The 14,296-nt window shown below is 46.0% G+C and overlaps 1 protein-coding gene across 7 annotated transcripts in view; it reads right to left on the bottom strand.

Moving 5' to 3' along the window:
- LTBP1 (latent transforming growth factor beta binding protein 1) overlaps nucleotides 1-14,296 on the bottom strand; it is a 737,653-nt gene that overhangs the window by 88,235 nt on the left and 635,122 nt on the right. For 6 of the 7 annotated variants that reach the window (XM_029593888.1, XM_029593890.1, XM_029593889.1 and 3 more), the window contains one exon: nucleotides 4,290-4,418. The exons of the other annotated variant lie outside the window; for it this stretch is intronic. In XM_029593888.1, coding sequence (XP_029449748.1) covers nucleotides 4,290-4,418 — 129 coding nt within the window. The remainder of the gene's footprint in view (nucleotides 1-4,289; nucleotides 4,419-14,296) is intronic. 7 annotated transcript variants of the gene reach the window in all.

The raw sequence follows: 14,296 nt of genomic DNA on the forward strand, positions 1-14,296 counted from the left end.
TGGGTGCCCTCTGCCTTCACCCTGTTCCTATTGGTGCCCGGGTCTCTGGATCCCTGCCTCGTCCGGACCTATGTCGGTTCCTTGATACTTCTGCTGGCTCCCAGCAACCCTTGCACCTCATCTACTGGGAGTCATCACATGGAGACCTGCCTAAGACCAGCCAGCCCCAGCACCCAAGAGCTCAACCTGCGGGGAACGAGGGCTGGTATTGGCAAAGCTCCAGTTGGCCTCCTTCTCCTAGTCAGCTCCACATCTTGATGGTGCGGACCCTTGGGGCTTGCCTTACGGGTAGCACCAACGCCAACTTGGGCCAAGGGTCCACCACCAGTGCAACATGTATAATAGTATACTCACTATACTTTTCTCCAAAACACAAGGGATTTCTACCCATAAAGATTTGATTGTGCATTTAGTCTCATGCAGGATCTTTAACTCGTTGGACTCTATGCCATCCTGAACATAAAGCGCTACCCCGCCTCCCAGATGTTCCTCTCTGTCATTGCGATATAATTTTTACCCCAGTATAGCACTGTCCCATTGTTTATCCTCCTTCCACCATGTCTCTGAGATGCCAAGTAAGTCTATGTCATCATTCACTGCTATACATTCTAATTCTCTCATTTTACTTTTTAGACTTTTGGCATTAGCATACAAACATTTGAAAGTGTGCTTTTTGTATTTTCATTCTGTTTTCTAATTGATAGGGATAAATTGGAATCTTTTAGTTCAGGTGAATTATTAATTACAGGCACTTGGATTACTTTTCTTATTAATGGAGCCTCACTGTTGGGATGCCCTAATTCTAATGCATCATTAGTATCCTTTGAAAATACCTCCCTCCGAACCATGTGCTGCCAAATGACTGTCGGCTTTCCCCTTTGTTCTAGTTTAAAAGCTGCTCTATCTCCTTTTTAAAGGTTTGCACCAGCAGCTTGGTTCTACCCTGGTTAAGGTAGAGCCTATCCCTTCAGAAAAGATTCCCCCCCTTCCCCAAAAGGTTCCCCAGTTCCTTACAAAACTGAAACCATATTCCTTGCACCATTGTATCATCCACGCATTAAGATTCTGGAGCTCTGCTTGCCTCTGGGGAGTTGCATGTGGAACAGGGAGCATTTCAGAGAATGCTACACTGGAGGTTCTGGATTTCAGCTTTCTACCTAAGAAGTTAAATTTGGCTTCCAGAACCTCTCTCCCACATTTTCCTATGCCGTTGGTGCTACATGTACCACGATAGCCGGCTCCTCCCCAGCACTGTCTAAACTCCTATCTAGGTAACACGTGAAGTCCGCTACCTTTGCACCAGGTAGGCATGTTACCAGGCAATCCTCACGCCCAGCAGCCACCCAGCTGTCTACATTCCTAATAATCCAGTCAGCAACTATGACGGCCAACCTAACCCTTCCCTCCTGGGCAACAGCCATGGGAGACACATCCTCGGTGCGAGAGGACAATGCACCATCTGGAGAGCAGGTCTTTGCTACAGGATCCTTTCCTGCTACACCAGGTTGATGCTCTCCGATCATGAGACCTTCTTCCTCCAAGGCAGCACCAGGGCTGCCAGTCATAAGTTGAGACTTGGCTACTATGTCCCTGAAGGTCTCATCTATATACCTCTCTGTCTGCCTCAGCTCCTCCAGGTCTGCCACTCTAGCCTCCAGAGATCAGACTCATTCTCTGAGAGACAGGAGCTCTTTGCATCGGATGCACACATACAACTTCTCACCAGCGGGTAAAAAATCATACATGTGACACTCGATGCAAAAGTCTGGGAGGCCCCCCTCTTGCTGCAGGACTGCTGCCTTCATCTCAAATTTTTTCAGTTCCTAGCTAAGTATTAGGTTGCCATGGGAGTAGGAATGTGTCTAATTAGGGTCATTTAAATATATGAGTGTATTCACTAAGGAGTAGATTTTCAAAGGGTTGTGCACGTAAGATACACGCGCAACCCCCGAAAACCTACCCCTGTCTCCCCCTGCGCATGCCCCGGGATGCGCGTAAGTTCCGGGGCTTAAAAAATTGGGCATTCTGGGGGTGGGGCCGTGGGCGGGGTGCCGGCCCGGAGGCGTTCCGGGGGCGGGACAGAGGCCTCTGGAACAGCCACCGGGCTGGGGGATGGAGAGCCGGCAGGCGTAACTTCTTCAATAAAGGTCAGGGGGGGTTTAGTTAGGGCTGGGGGTGGGTTAGATAGGGGAAGGGAGGGGAAGGTGCGGGGCGGGGGGCGGAAGAAAAGTTCCTGCCGAGGCCGCTCCGATTTCAGAGCGGCCTTGGAGGGAACGGAGGTAGGCTGCTTGGTTCGGCGCGCCCAGGGTGCACAATTGTGCACCCTCCTGTGCACGCCGACCCTGGATTTTATAACATGTGCGCAGCAGCGCGCGCATGTTATAAAATCGGGCGTAGATTTGTTTGCACCAGGTTGCGCAAACAAATCTACGCCCGCATGCATGTTATAAAATCTTGCCCTATATATCGTAGTGGCCTACAAGGGAATGATCAAACTCTCAATAAGGTGTGAGGAATTCGTGAAGTGAAGTTAAAAGGCTGATTTTTTTTTTTTTTGTGTGAAAGTGGAACCTGCCTATAAATTTAAGGATGAGCTTTTTATTGTTTCTTCGAGTATTTCTGGTTCCACCTTTTTTCTGTATGTGAAAGACTGATTATTTTGTGGGTTTGCTTGTTGTGTGGTGATGAGGGTTATTTCTGCTTTAATTAGTTGGTGATCTGACCAAGGCATTATGTTGTGTGTAGTAGCACTGATTATGCAGTTATTTTGATTGGCGAAAATTAGGTCAAGGATGTGTCCTGCTTTGAGAATAGGGTTGGTTAAAAATTGTGACCATCCCATTGCTTCCATTGGTGTCTAAAGATATTTCACATTTCGTGGTTTAAGTTCTTTTTGCAGATTATTAATAGACCTCCACCTTAAATTTTTGTCTTGGGAAGTGGAAGATATCATAGTTGGGGTGATCAATTTGATTTAGTAAGACATTATCATTTCCTTTCAGCCAAGTTTCTATAATGCAGAAAATAGTGGGATATAGTTCTTCTAGTACATCATTAATAAGTGGGATTTTCTTTGATAATGATTAGATATTCAATAAAATGCGTGAGAGCATTAGGCAGGAGGAAATTATTGGGGATTTGTTAATTTTGGATAGATCAGGTTTGTGTTCATTCTTTGCTTTTATTTGGAGGATCTTTGAAGATTTTTGTTTCTTCTACATCATCTGCTAATTTTAATGTGATGGGCTGGCTCCGTTATGAGATCTGTTTGATAGGCAGTAATCACTATTTATTTATTTCTGGCATCTCCTTGGGCACAAAGGGGCAGGCTCCTTTGTCATGCTCTTTTGTGCGTACCTAATCACTTCAATATCAAAACTATAACTAAGGAACATAGCCCCAATCAATTATTACCTTCACAGTAAAGAGGCTTTTTGGATGTCCCCTCCAGGAGGCATGCAAAATTAATGGAAACAAATAGCAGCTCTACAGTTGTGGAACTCATTTCCAGCCGAGGTGCATCTGATAGAATGCTCAATACCCTTTAGGGCTTCCTTTAAAACAGTCTTAATAAGGCAGACCTTTTACTAGTTAGTATTTTAGACAGTTCTCAATTTCTTTTCCCTATTTTATATTCTAGTTTTATGGAATCTTTTAAGATTTATGTTTATGTTATGTTTGTAAATTGATTTTGGGTTTTAATAAGTTCATTTTGTTTTAAATTTATATTGTTGTTTTATATATGTTTTATTGTAAATAGTCTTGCGCTTCAGCAGAAGGCGATTAATAAATCAGGAAGTAAAGTAAAAATCTCCAATGCTTATTAAACAACAAAGAATCAAAGAACTTCATTTTATAAGTGTGAAGCAAAAGAGCAGGACTACAATGATTATTTTTATCCACTCATTGTACATGTTTATGTTGTAATAATTCTGATATTCTCTAGTTCTGAAGCAGGCAAACTATTCTACTAGAATAAGACATTAATGATATTTTGCCCTATTTTGTTAATCTGTTCTGACTACAACACACTGTTCTAATCTGATAGTACTACTATTTAGACTAATAACTAGCCATAACAGAGACATCTCAATTCCTCTGTAGGGTTGAATAGCAAAATTTATGGATTGGATATCAAATTTATTAATTTAGTATACAATCTTGATTTTCTAGATTTTTGGCACATAGTACATTCATTTTTCAAATCTGTAGTACCAGAATCTGTAGTTACCAATATACTACATATATACTACAAATCTGTAGTTACCAATATACTACATAGGACTCACCAAAACATTGAAGCTTCACAGAATCATAGTATGTGCCTTGCTTGCAGTAACACTCATAACCAGACTGAGTGTTTAAACAGAAGCCATTTTTACAGATTTCTTGTCCAAAAAGAAGACATTCATCTGCATCTGTAGGAAAGACACCACAAACATCAGCTGCCCAGAAATTACTGCAAAGTATCAAAGTTTTCATCTGTAGTATGTGAGCCATGTTGTATTAAAAAACATGGCAGGCTTTCCGAGGACTGAATAATCAACATGACTTCTTGATTTATGAAGCAAGGCAAGAATGACAATCCTGTAAGGCATTAAGCATAGTACTTCTGATGTCTGGCATTTCAGTATTTTCATTATGTACTAAAATTTGGCCAGATTAACAGTGGAAATTGGCTGGCTGAACATAAACTTTCTGTCATTTCCTTTCTTTTGCGTGCTGTTCTCCTAACACATCATTCTTTTCTTCACTCACAAATCTTTTCCATACTTTACCGGCTAATTTTACTTAATTTCTGTATATTACACTCTTTACTTAACACTTTCATTTCTCTTTAGCCTGACAGTCCCCTCCTTTCACCTTTTTTCTTCTAGCTCATTTGGAACCAGGACTGGGATTCTGGTGCCAGGAGCCTTTATTTGCAACCACATGGGGGATTTTCGCCTATTTTAATAAACCCAGCCTCCCACTGTTCCTCGTCTGGTTGTTGTAGCAACAGCTCTCAGGCCAAAAGCCTCGCTTTGAAACATGCAGTATGGGCTCTAAATCTAGCCACCAGGTGTCGCCATTGACAACAATCATGACTCCCTCCCCATGAGGGGCTGTTGAGCTCTGCCTCTTCAATATCCCTTGTCCTGGCTGAACTGGGCTGCAGAAGGCCCGATCTGGGAATCAAACCAGGGATTGTCCACATGGCAGCCCACGGCACTGCTACTGGGCAACTATGCTGGCCCTACTTCAGTGCTTCTCAAACCAGTCCTCAGTGCACACCTAGCCAGTCAGGTTTTCAGGATACCCACAATAAATGTATATGAGATACATCTGCATACATTGGAAGCAGTGCATGCAAGTCTATCGCATGCATATTTAGGGGTAGATTTTGAAAAAAATACGCGCAACGCACACACATGGATGCGCACATGTTATAAAATCGAGGGCGGCGTCTGCAAAGGGGGGGGGGGGGGTGGAATTGGTAAGTTTCGTATAGCAATGCATTGCGGCCTTCCCCAGTTCCTTCCCTGTCCGCTCCAATTAAGGAGCAGACTGGGAGGGAACTTCCCTCCCACCTACCCTAATCTCCCTTTCCTCCCCACCCCCTAAATGTTTCCTACCTTTGGGTGGTTTTTTAAGTTGCTGCTCCTCTGGAGCAGAAGCAGCTTATGCGCGCTGGCTGACTGCTGGCGTGTGCTTCCCTGACATAGCGGCAAATGGCCACTGTACCGGTGCCTCCAGCCCCGCCCCCCTCACCCCCGGACCGTCCCTTTTCTTTGGCCTGGCTCTTCTGCGCGTAACGAGGGTTACGCACGCAGCCGAACCCCTTTTAAAATGTGCACGGCGCGTGCAAGGCCCAGCCACACGTGTACCCTCTGTTTTCTACGCGTGCGGGCCATTTAAATTTGGGCCGTTCTTGTGGATATCTTGAAAATCTGACTGGTTAGGTCTGTCCCGAGGACTAGATTCAGAAGCACTGTCCTACTTAATACTTCCTTTACATTAATGTATTGACAAGAATGTTGCAATGCACACAGATGTGGCTTGACTAGGTTTGTTATAGCATCCTGTATAATTTAAAAAATTGAAGCCTAATTTTTTTTTTTCAAGCTATATTATCTGCTTTGTTCTGCAGCGCGAGGACACCATTTTTCAGGTCATGAAGATTTTGCAGTCTAATTTAGATATAATTATTTTTTCAACCACTTATGGGTTATCTGAAGGAATAAATTCCATTTTCTACCCATAAATTGCTTTCCTTAGTGCTACTTTTACTGAACACTCTATGGGGATGATGTAACAGATTGGGTTAGGCTTCTCGCACTGCTTTACTCTGGGTATAGCACACATTTTTGTGTACTAAAATTACTTTCCATTCTAAACGAGAAATTTAAAAAAGTGAGCACTTTCTATGCATTTGGAATAATGTAGCATACTGTACTAAAAATTAGCTCACTTTTTTACTTCCCTTTTACCAATGTTTTACTTCATTCCTTGAGGTGAACTTTTAACTTCTTTTTATTTCAATGGGAAGGTAAAGAAAATAGCCATGCTAATAAAATCAAAAAACGGGAGCTGAAAATGCCATCAGCTTTTTACTTTACTACAGTTTTAACTTCTGTAGCTAGAGGTGGAAGTAAACTTTAATTCATACCTATAATCACTGAATTATAAAATAATCAGAAACTCTCTGGGCTGGGGACACCCAAGGCCAGGGATCCCGCACCTAACAGACCCAATTCCGGGGTCCCTGCAACTAGCTGATTCGAGAAGCCATACTTTGGGACCTCTGAACCTGGGGTCCCAGATTTTGGCTTCTTGGGTGCAGAGGTCCCGACAAGCTTAAGCCACCTGGGTGCAGGGACCCAGACCCAGACTCCCCAGACCAGAGAGCTGGTCATGGAATGCGGTGGGTAAACGGGCTGCACAAAATTGCTTGCTCAAAGCTACTGTCACTTCTGGAGAGACTGCCTAGACAGTAATGGGATATGAAGCTATGAACTGATGACCAAGTTGCAGCTTTCAGATGTCTTCAATGGACACAGCTCATAGGTGAACTACTGAGATAGCCATAGCTCTTATTTGATGAGCCTTGACAGAGTCTAGGATCTTGAGGCCAGCTAGACCATAGCAATGTGTGATACAGTCTGCTAGCCATTTGGACAATGTGTGCTTGGCAATAGCTATTCCTGTCTGTTAGGAACATAAGAGAGAAAATGTTGAGAAGCCTGACAAACGTGGTTGAATTCTCTTTAGATAATATGCCAAGGCCCTTTTACAGTCCAGTGAATGTGGGCACAACAATGGCTTGATTCAAATGAAAAGTCAAAACTACTTTTGGCAGAAACTTAGGATGAGTGCTGAGCTCCACTCTGTTGTGGAAAAACTGCAGGTACAGGAAGTGATAAATCAATTCTTGTAGCTCGCTGACTCTTCTATAGCTGAAGTAATGACAACTAGAAACCCCATTTTCCAGGTAAGAAACTTTAAGGAATTCAATTGAAATGGTTTGTTATGGCAGCTTCATTAGTTGTGCCAAGATGACATTGAGAGCCCATGGCACCAGTGGCTTGTCAACCAGAGGTCTTGTATGCCAAAAGCCTTTCATGAACTTTTAAACCAGAGGATATATGGAGATCAGCTTTCTATCCACTTGAGGGAGGTAAGAAGCAATAGGACTTGACCAACGACATTCTAAGGTCTGAAGAGGAGTCCTTTGCAGTGCCGTCAAAAAGATTCAGGGAGCCTGCCTGACACCAAGATTGAAAACATATGCTTTGCTGGCATATGGCTTCCTGGCTGTAATCACAATGCCTTCAACCTGCTTGGATAGCGACAATGATGAAACTATCAAGTGCTTAACATCCATGCTATCAAGTTGAAGGAGGGGAGGTTTGGATGACACAGACAGTCCTCCTCTTGGGTTAGTAGAGCCAGATCTGATCCCAATGGGATAGGTGGGTGTACTGACAACCTGATAAGGTAAGAGAACTATACTTTCCTGGGCTAAGCTGAGGCAATAAGAATAAAATATGCTTGGGTCTTTGAGCACCTTCTGCACTGCTCCTGCCACCAATTGAAATGGAAGAAAGGCATACAGCAGACCTGCATCCCACTTGAGCAGAGAAGTCTGGAGCAGATCTGAATTCGCTTTGAAGAATATAACAACATTTTTCAACTTTCCTGTTGTCCTCTATCTGTGAGTCATGGAATTTAAGATGTACAAATAAATAAAGATTGACGGACAACCCTAGAGGCTGAATAGCCTGTCTGCCACATTTTGGGGATCATTTGTGGGGGCAAAAACCTCTACTGAGGCGATATGCTAGCATACTGAAGATCCCGGGAAGATAAGTTGCTTGGAGAAAGGCTCTGTGACTACAAGCCCACCTCCAAATTCTTTGAGATGCCTGGCAGAAGGTCCAAGACTGTGCATCCTTGTTTGTTCATGTAGAATATCTCTTCTGGATTGTGGGTTTCAGTCAGAATACTCTTTCCATGAAGGAGATGTAAGAAAACTCTCAACACATGTCAGATGGCTGAAAGTTCCACAAGGTTGACCTGAAACATACATTCCATTGCTGACCAGATCACTTGAGTTTGGAAGAAGCCCATGTGTATGCCCCACCCCTTATTGCTGTTTTCTGATAAGGCAGAAGTCGAAGAATAGCACCTATCTAGCCATCAAATGTTGTGTCCATTGGTTCCTGACGCCCTGTCTCCGCCCTCCTTACCTCTTTGGCGACTCCCTCTTTGACTGCGGGAAGACTGGCTGCCATGGCGTCCTTCTGCCGAAGTCCTCCGGCGTCCCTGGACCGGCTAGACACTGCAACCCACCATGTTTCCTGGAGGCCTAGGGGCGCGCGCACAGCCACGACGTAAGTACCGGCGATGGCGTGAACCTCAGGGGCGTCCCCCTGAGATGATGTCACCCGTGACGGATATATAAGGTCTTAGAATTTGCTAACACATTGAGTTAGCAAGGAATGGAATGGACTCGCTTCCAAGCTACTCTGCCTCCTCGGACTTACCAGGGGTACCCACTCCTCGGGGGCCTCGCTCTCTCCTTTGTTTTTCAGGTGATAGTCTGGAACCGGTACTCGCTCCTTGAGGGCCCTTGTTCCCAGAATTGCTCTGTATTCTCTTCTGCCTGGAAGTCATCACTGCCAACTACATCAGTGAGTTACCATCGCTCTCTCAGAACTTTCCCTGGAACCAGGTACTCGCTCCTCAAGGGCCTATTCATTCCAGCTCCTGGGCTTCTATGAGACCATTGTGTGAGTGTTCTATCAAGGTTCCTTTCCTGAACTCTGCATACCCTGCCTACTCACTATATTCAGTTTCTCAACAGCTCAGCCATCCAGGGATCGCTGTTCCAGTACCTGAGGGACTACGGCCCTGCCGGGCACTCCAGCTCTGGTGGTTCCTTATATGGTTTAATAAAAGATCTAGTGTGTGTCTGTCTCCAAACTCTGAGCCTGACTGGTGGTCCCTCTCGGGATCTTCCCCTGGGGGCGTGGTCATGTGCCACCGGCCCAAGGATCCACCCACAAATATCCCTATCTGTTTGCTAACTCCCTAACAGATTGCTAACTCCTAACAGATTGCTAACCCCTAACAGATAGTACTCCAGCATCAAAGGAGAGAGATTTTTATTTCCATGGTAACCTTTACAGCATAATAACCTTTACAGCATGCAACAAGGGTAAAGCAGTTGATTCCAGTGTGTGTGGAGACCCTAATGGAAAATTCCCATGTTGAAACAGGTCATGAGGATCATATACACTGTTGTCTCCATATGCTCGAGGACAACCAGGACGTCTCAGGCCAGGATATGATCGCACCGGAGTAAATCCTGGATCAAGGTACAAAGATAAAACACTCAGTCTGATCAGAGGAATGCTTTCTCCTCCAGTGAGTCTATCCATGCTCTGATGAACTTGATTCATAGAAACTTAGAAACATAGAAAAGATGGCAGAGAAGGACCAATGGTCCATCCAGTCTGCTCAGCAAGCTTCCCATGGTAGTATCTGCTGTGCCGTGCAGGTTACCCCCATGTATTAGTCAGTGCTACTTGATGTGCTTTGCTTATGGACTTGGACATAGAAGCAGTCCTGAATTTTTTTCCCTCAATGTCTGCACATTGGTACTCCAAACTGTAAAAAAGTCATAGCTTGTCTTGGTTGTCTCTGAATCCAAATTCCATTTTCCCTCCACCACCACCTCCTTCCTTCGAAGCAGAGAGTGTTGTTGCAGTTGCATCAAAAGAATCAAGTCTTATTTGTTAAGAGTACTAATCCATGCCTTCTGTTAAGGGTGGTAACTGCTGCTCTGTGTAGGTTACCTCCATGCTGATCAGTTCCCCAGACCATAAAAATCAGGGCCCTCATTGGTTGCTGTCTAAATCCAATTCCCCTTTTCCCCTGCTGTTGAAGCAGAGAGCAATGTTGGAGTTGCATCAAAAGTATCAAGGCTTATTGGTTAAGGGTAGTAACCATTGCACCAGCAAGTTATCCTCAAGCATGTATTCTTCGTTTTCTTTAGAACTTGGCCAAGTATGTATTCTTCGTTTTCTAAAGAAAACGAAGAATACATGCTTGAGGATAACTTGCTGGTGCAATGGTTACTACCCTTAACCAATAAGCCTTGATACTTTTGATGCAACTCCAACATTGCTCTCTGCTTCAACAGCAGGGGAAAAGGGGAATTGGATTTAGACAGCAACCAATGAGGGCCCTGATTTTTATGGTCTGGGGAACTGATCAGCATGGAGGTAACCTACACAGAGCAGCAGTTACCACCCTTAACAGAAGGCATGGATTAGTACTCTTAACAAATAAGACTTGATTCTTTTGATGCAACTGCAACAACACTCTCTGCTTCGAAGGAAGGGGGTGGTGGTGGAGGGAAAATGGAATTTGGATTCAGAGACAACCAAGACAAGCTATGACTTTTTTACAGTTTGGAGTACCAATGTGCAGACATTGAGGGAAAAAAATTCAGGACTGCTTCTATGTCCAAGTCCATAAGCAAAGCACATCAAGTAGCACTGACTAATACATGGGGGTAACCTGCACGGCACAGCAGATACTACCATGGGAAGCTTGCTGAGCAGACTGGATGGACCATTGGTCCTTCTCTGCCATCTTTTCTATGTTTCTAAGTTTCTATGAATCAAGTTCATCAGAGCATGGATAGACTCACTGGAGGAGAAAGCATTCCTCTGATCAGACTGAGTGTTTTATCTTTGTACCTTGATCCAGGATTTACTCCGGTGCGATCATATCCTGGCCTGAGAATTCCTGTGCTTTTCCCCTTATGTCTACATATCTGTATCCCAGACCATGGAAGTCAGGGCCCTTGGTTGTCATCTGAATCCAGTTCCTCTTTTCCCCCTGCTGTCTAATGGGGAGAGCAATGTTGTAGTTGCATTAAAAGCCTCAAAGCATATTGGTTAAGGATAGTGATCCCCATGTCTTCTGCTAAGGGTAGTAATCGCCGTACCAGCAAGTTACCTCCCTGCACGCTTATCTCATTTCCATCATCTAGCCTTCAGAGATCCACCATGCCCCTTTGAGTTCTTTGACTGTTTTCTTCATCGCCTCCTCTGGAAGGTCATTCCAGGCCTCCACCTCCCTTTCTGTGAAGAAATATTTCTTGACATTGACTCTGAGCCGTCCCCACTGCAATTTTATTTCATTCTATTCTTTTCTTTCCAACAGAAAAGGGTCAAAGTCCATATATCATTGAAACCTTTTAGGTATCTGAAGGTCTGTATCATATCTTCCCTGTATCTCCTCACTTTCAGGGTATACATATTCAGATCCTTCACGAGCATGCAGGTCCTGTAACGCATGACACCATTGATAGCACAGTGCCCACTGTGCCCTGCGCATGTGTAACTGAACAAATGGGGTATCATGTACCACTGCTGCCATATGGCCCAGAAGCTGTAGGAACAGAAGAGCGGAGACATGAAGGCAGCTGGAGATGTGCTGGGCAAGAGCTACTGAGGACTTTGCTCTGTCCTGAGGCAGGAAAGCCTTCACCTAGACAGTGTCCAAGCGTGCCCCAATGAAGTCAAGCTGTAATGATAGAACCCTTCGCTCTGTTGGCTGGGCAGAACAGGTTCGACTGCCTGAGCAGAAATGAAAGCGGAGAGCTCCACCCAAAGTATTTGTACATCCCCTGCTCTCTACACCAGGGACACAGAAGGGAGCGGCATGGAAGCTGCTGGATATGCAGTCGGTAACCCTGAGGAATGATGGATAGGACCCAGAGGTCCAATGTGATCGAAATCCACCAATCTGCGAATAGTTGAAGAAGGGCTGGGGTCCCATGGAGAAGGTTGGCTCATGCTTCCTAGCCGCCTGTCAGAACCCCGTGGCGGGGTTCTGTGGCAGGGCTATAGGTGCCCAAAGTGGCCTAGGCTGTCTTTGTCTCTTCTTGGGGCTTTTGAGCCCTGGACCTCGGTGCGGACGGGTAATATTTACAAGGCCGATAGAATGGCCGTTTAGGATATTGCCATGCGGGCTTCCTGGTAGGCTGAGTGTCTGAAGTACTAGCCAACAATTGCTGAAGGATCTCTCTTGGTAGTCCTTCAGCTGAGCCACAGCCTCCTTGATCCTGTCTCCAAACAGGTTCTCCCCCCGTACATGGTAAGTTGGCCAGATGGTCCTGGACCTCAAGGCACAAGTAGGAAGCCCGTAGCCATGCTGTATGATGGGCACCAATGCCCGATGCAGTGGACCTCATGGCTGTCTCAAAGACATCATAAGCTGAGCAGATCTAGTGCTTATCGCACTCTAAGCCCTGCTGGACGAGAGACTGCAAGTCCTCTTGGAATTGCTGTGGTAGGCGCTCACTAAATTCCAGGGCCTGCTTCAATAGATTCCGGGAATATTTTCCTATGTAAAGTTGGTAGCAGGCTATATAGGCAATGAGCATGGCTCCCTGAAACTCTCGATGCCCCAACGCATCAAGACCTTTATAGTCACGGCCTGGAGGAGCAGAGGCATGGGTACAAACCTTCGTAAACATTTTCAGGGCTACCTCCACCACCATCGACTGGTGGGGGCATTGGCGGTCGAACCCAGTGGATGACTGGATTAGATACACTGCATCCATCTTTCTGTTAATCATTGGCACCAAGATGGGATGCTCCCATAGACGGGTCACCAGTTCCTTGAAAATGTCATGGAGTGGTACTGCCACCACCCCTTTTGGGGCATCCATAAATTGCAGGATCTCAAGCATCTTGTGTCTGGAGTCCTGCTCTGTTAACTGGAAAGGCATCGACTCAGCCATAGTCTTGACAAACCCAGCGAAGGAAAGATCCTTGGGATAACGTTGTCATTCCTCCGGGGGAGAGGGTTTTGAAGGCAAATCTTCTGATTCTTTGGAGGAGGATATGGAAGCTTCCCACTCTCCAGGGGTCAAAGGGAGCTTCACCCTCACTACGACCCTCTAGGGATGCGGAGGCTCGAAGGCCCATCAGTGTGTGCGGCCTGGTCCTTGAGGGCTCTGGAAGGGGTATCGGAGGCATCGGAGGCCTTGAGACTGTGAGGCCAATGCGGGATCCAATGGCGTTGGCGGAAATGGGAGCACCGAAGGAAACGGTGGAACTGACCCCGAGGGCCCTGGGAGAGCTGGCAGGTGAGGTGGCACCATGCGTCCCCAGGCTACCATCAAGCCCTATGGCTTTTCCTCTTCAGATTCGCTCACCGGTATGGGGGCCAGTAGCGGTGGCAGCAGTGTGCCCAGTGGCTGCAGAGAGACTTGGGGCAGTGGGGCCGGCTGCCCGAGCAGCATGTCAAGCCACTCCGCAAAGGCGCAAGCTCTGGCAGAGCAGGCTCTTGCAGCATAGGCGGTATCCAGGGAACCAGAGGCTCAAGGCCCTGCGGGGTCCAGCTGACCAACAACCACACGTGTCTCTCTAACTTCTCCTCAAAGGCTGGAGAGGAGAAAATGGCCTTAGGAGGAGCTGGTGGAATCGGTGCATCCCCTGGTATAAGGGGAACCGAGCCCTCCACTGACATCGTTGGAGGCCGCTGATTGGTGAGGTCGGAGGGAATGGCCCCCTCTGCCCTTGACGTGGGAGGCAAAGAGGTCGATACCTTCTCAAGGTCTGGAGGAAGAAGATGGATGCCGCTGCTTTTTAGATCTTTCTTGATGAGCACCACGGTCCTTGCCCGATACCAATGGCGACGTTGAGGAACCAGACTGGAAACGGGATGACAGTGATAATGGATGGTCCCCTGCACTGAGCTCGGGATTAGGCAAGAAAGGGGTTGGAGAACC

This window comes from Rhinatrema bivittatum, chromosome 3 (genome assembly GCF_901001135.1).
Source record: "Rhinatrema bivittatum chromosome 3, aRhiBiv1.1, whole genome shotgun sequence".
Classification (NCBI taxonomy): Eukaryota; Metazoa; Chordata; class Amphibia; order Gymnophiona; family Rhinatrematidae; genus Rhinatrema; species Rhinatrema bivittatum.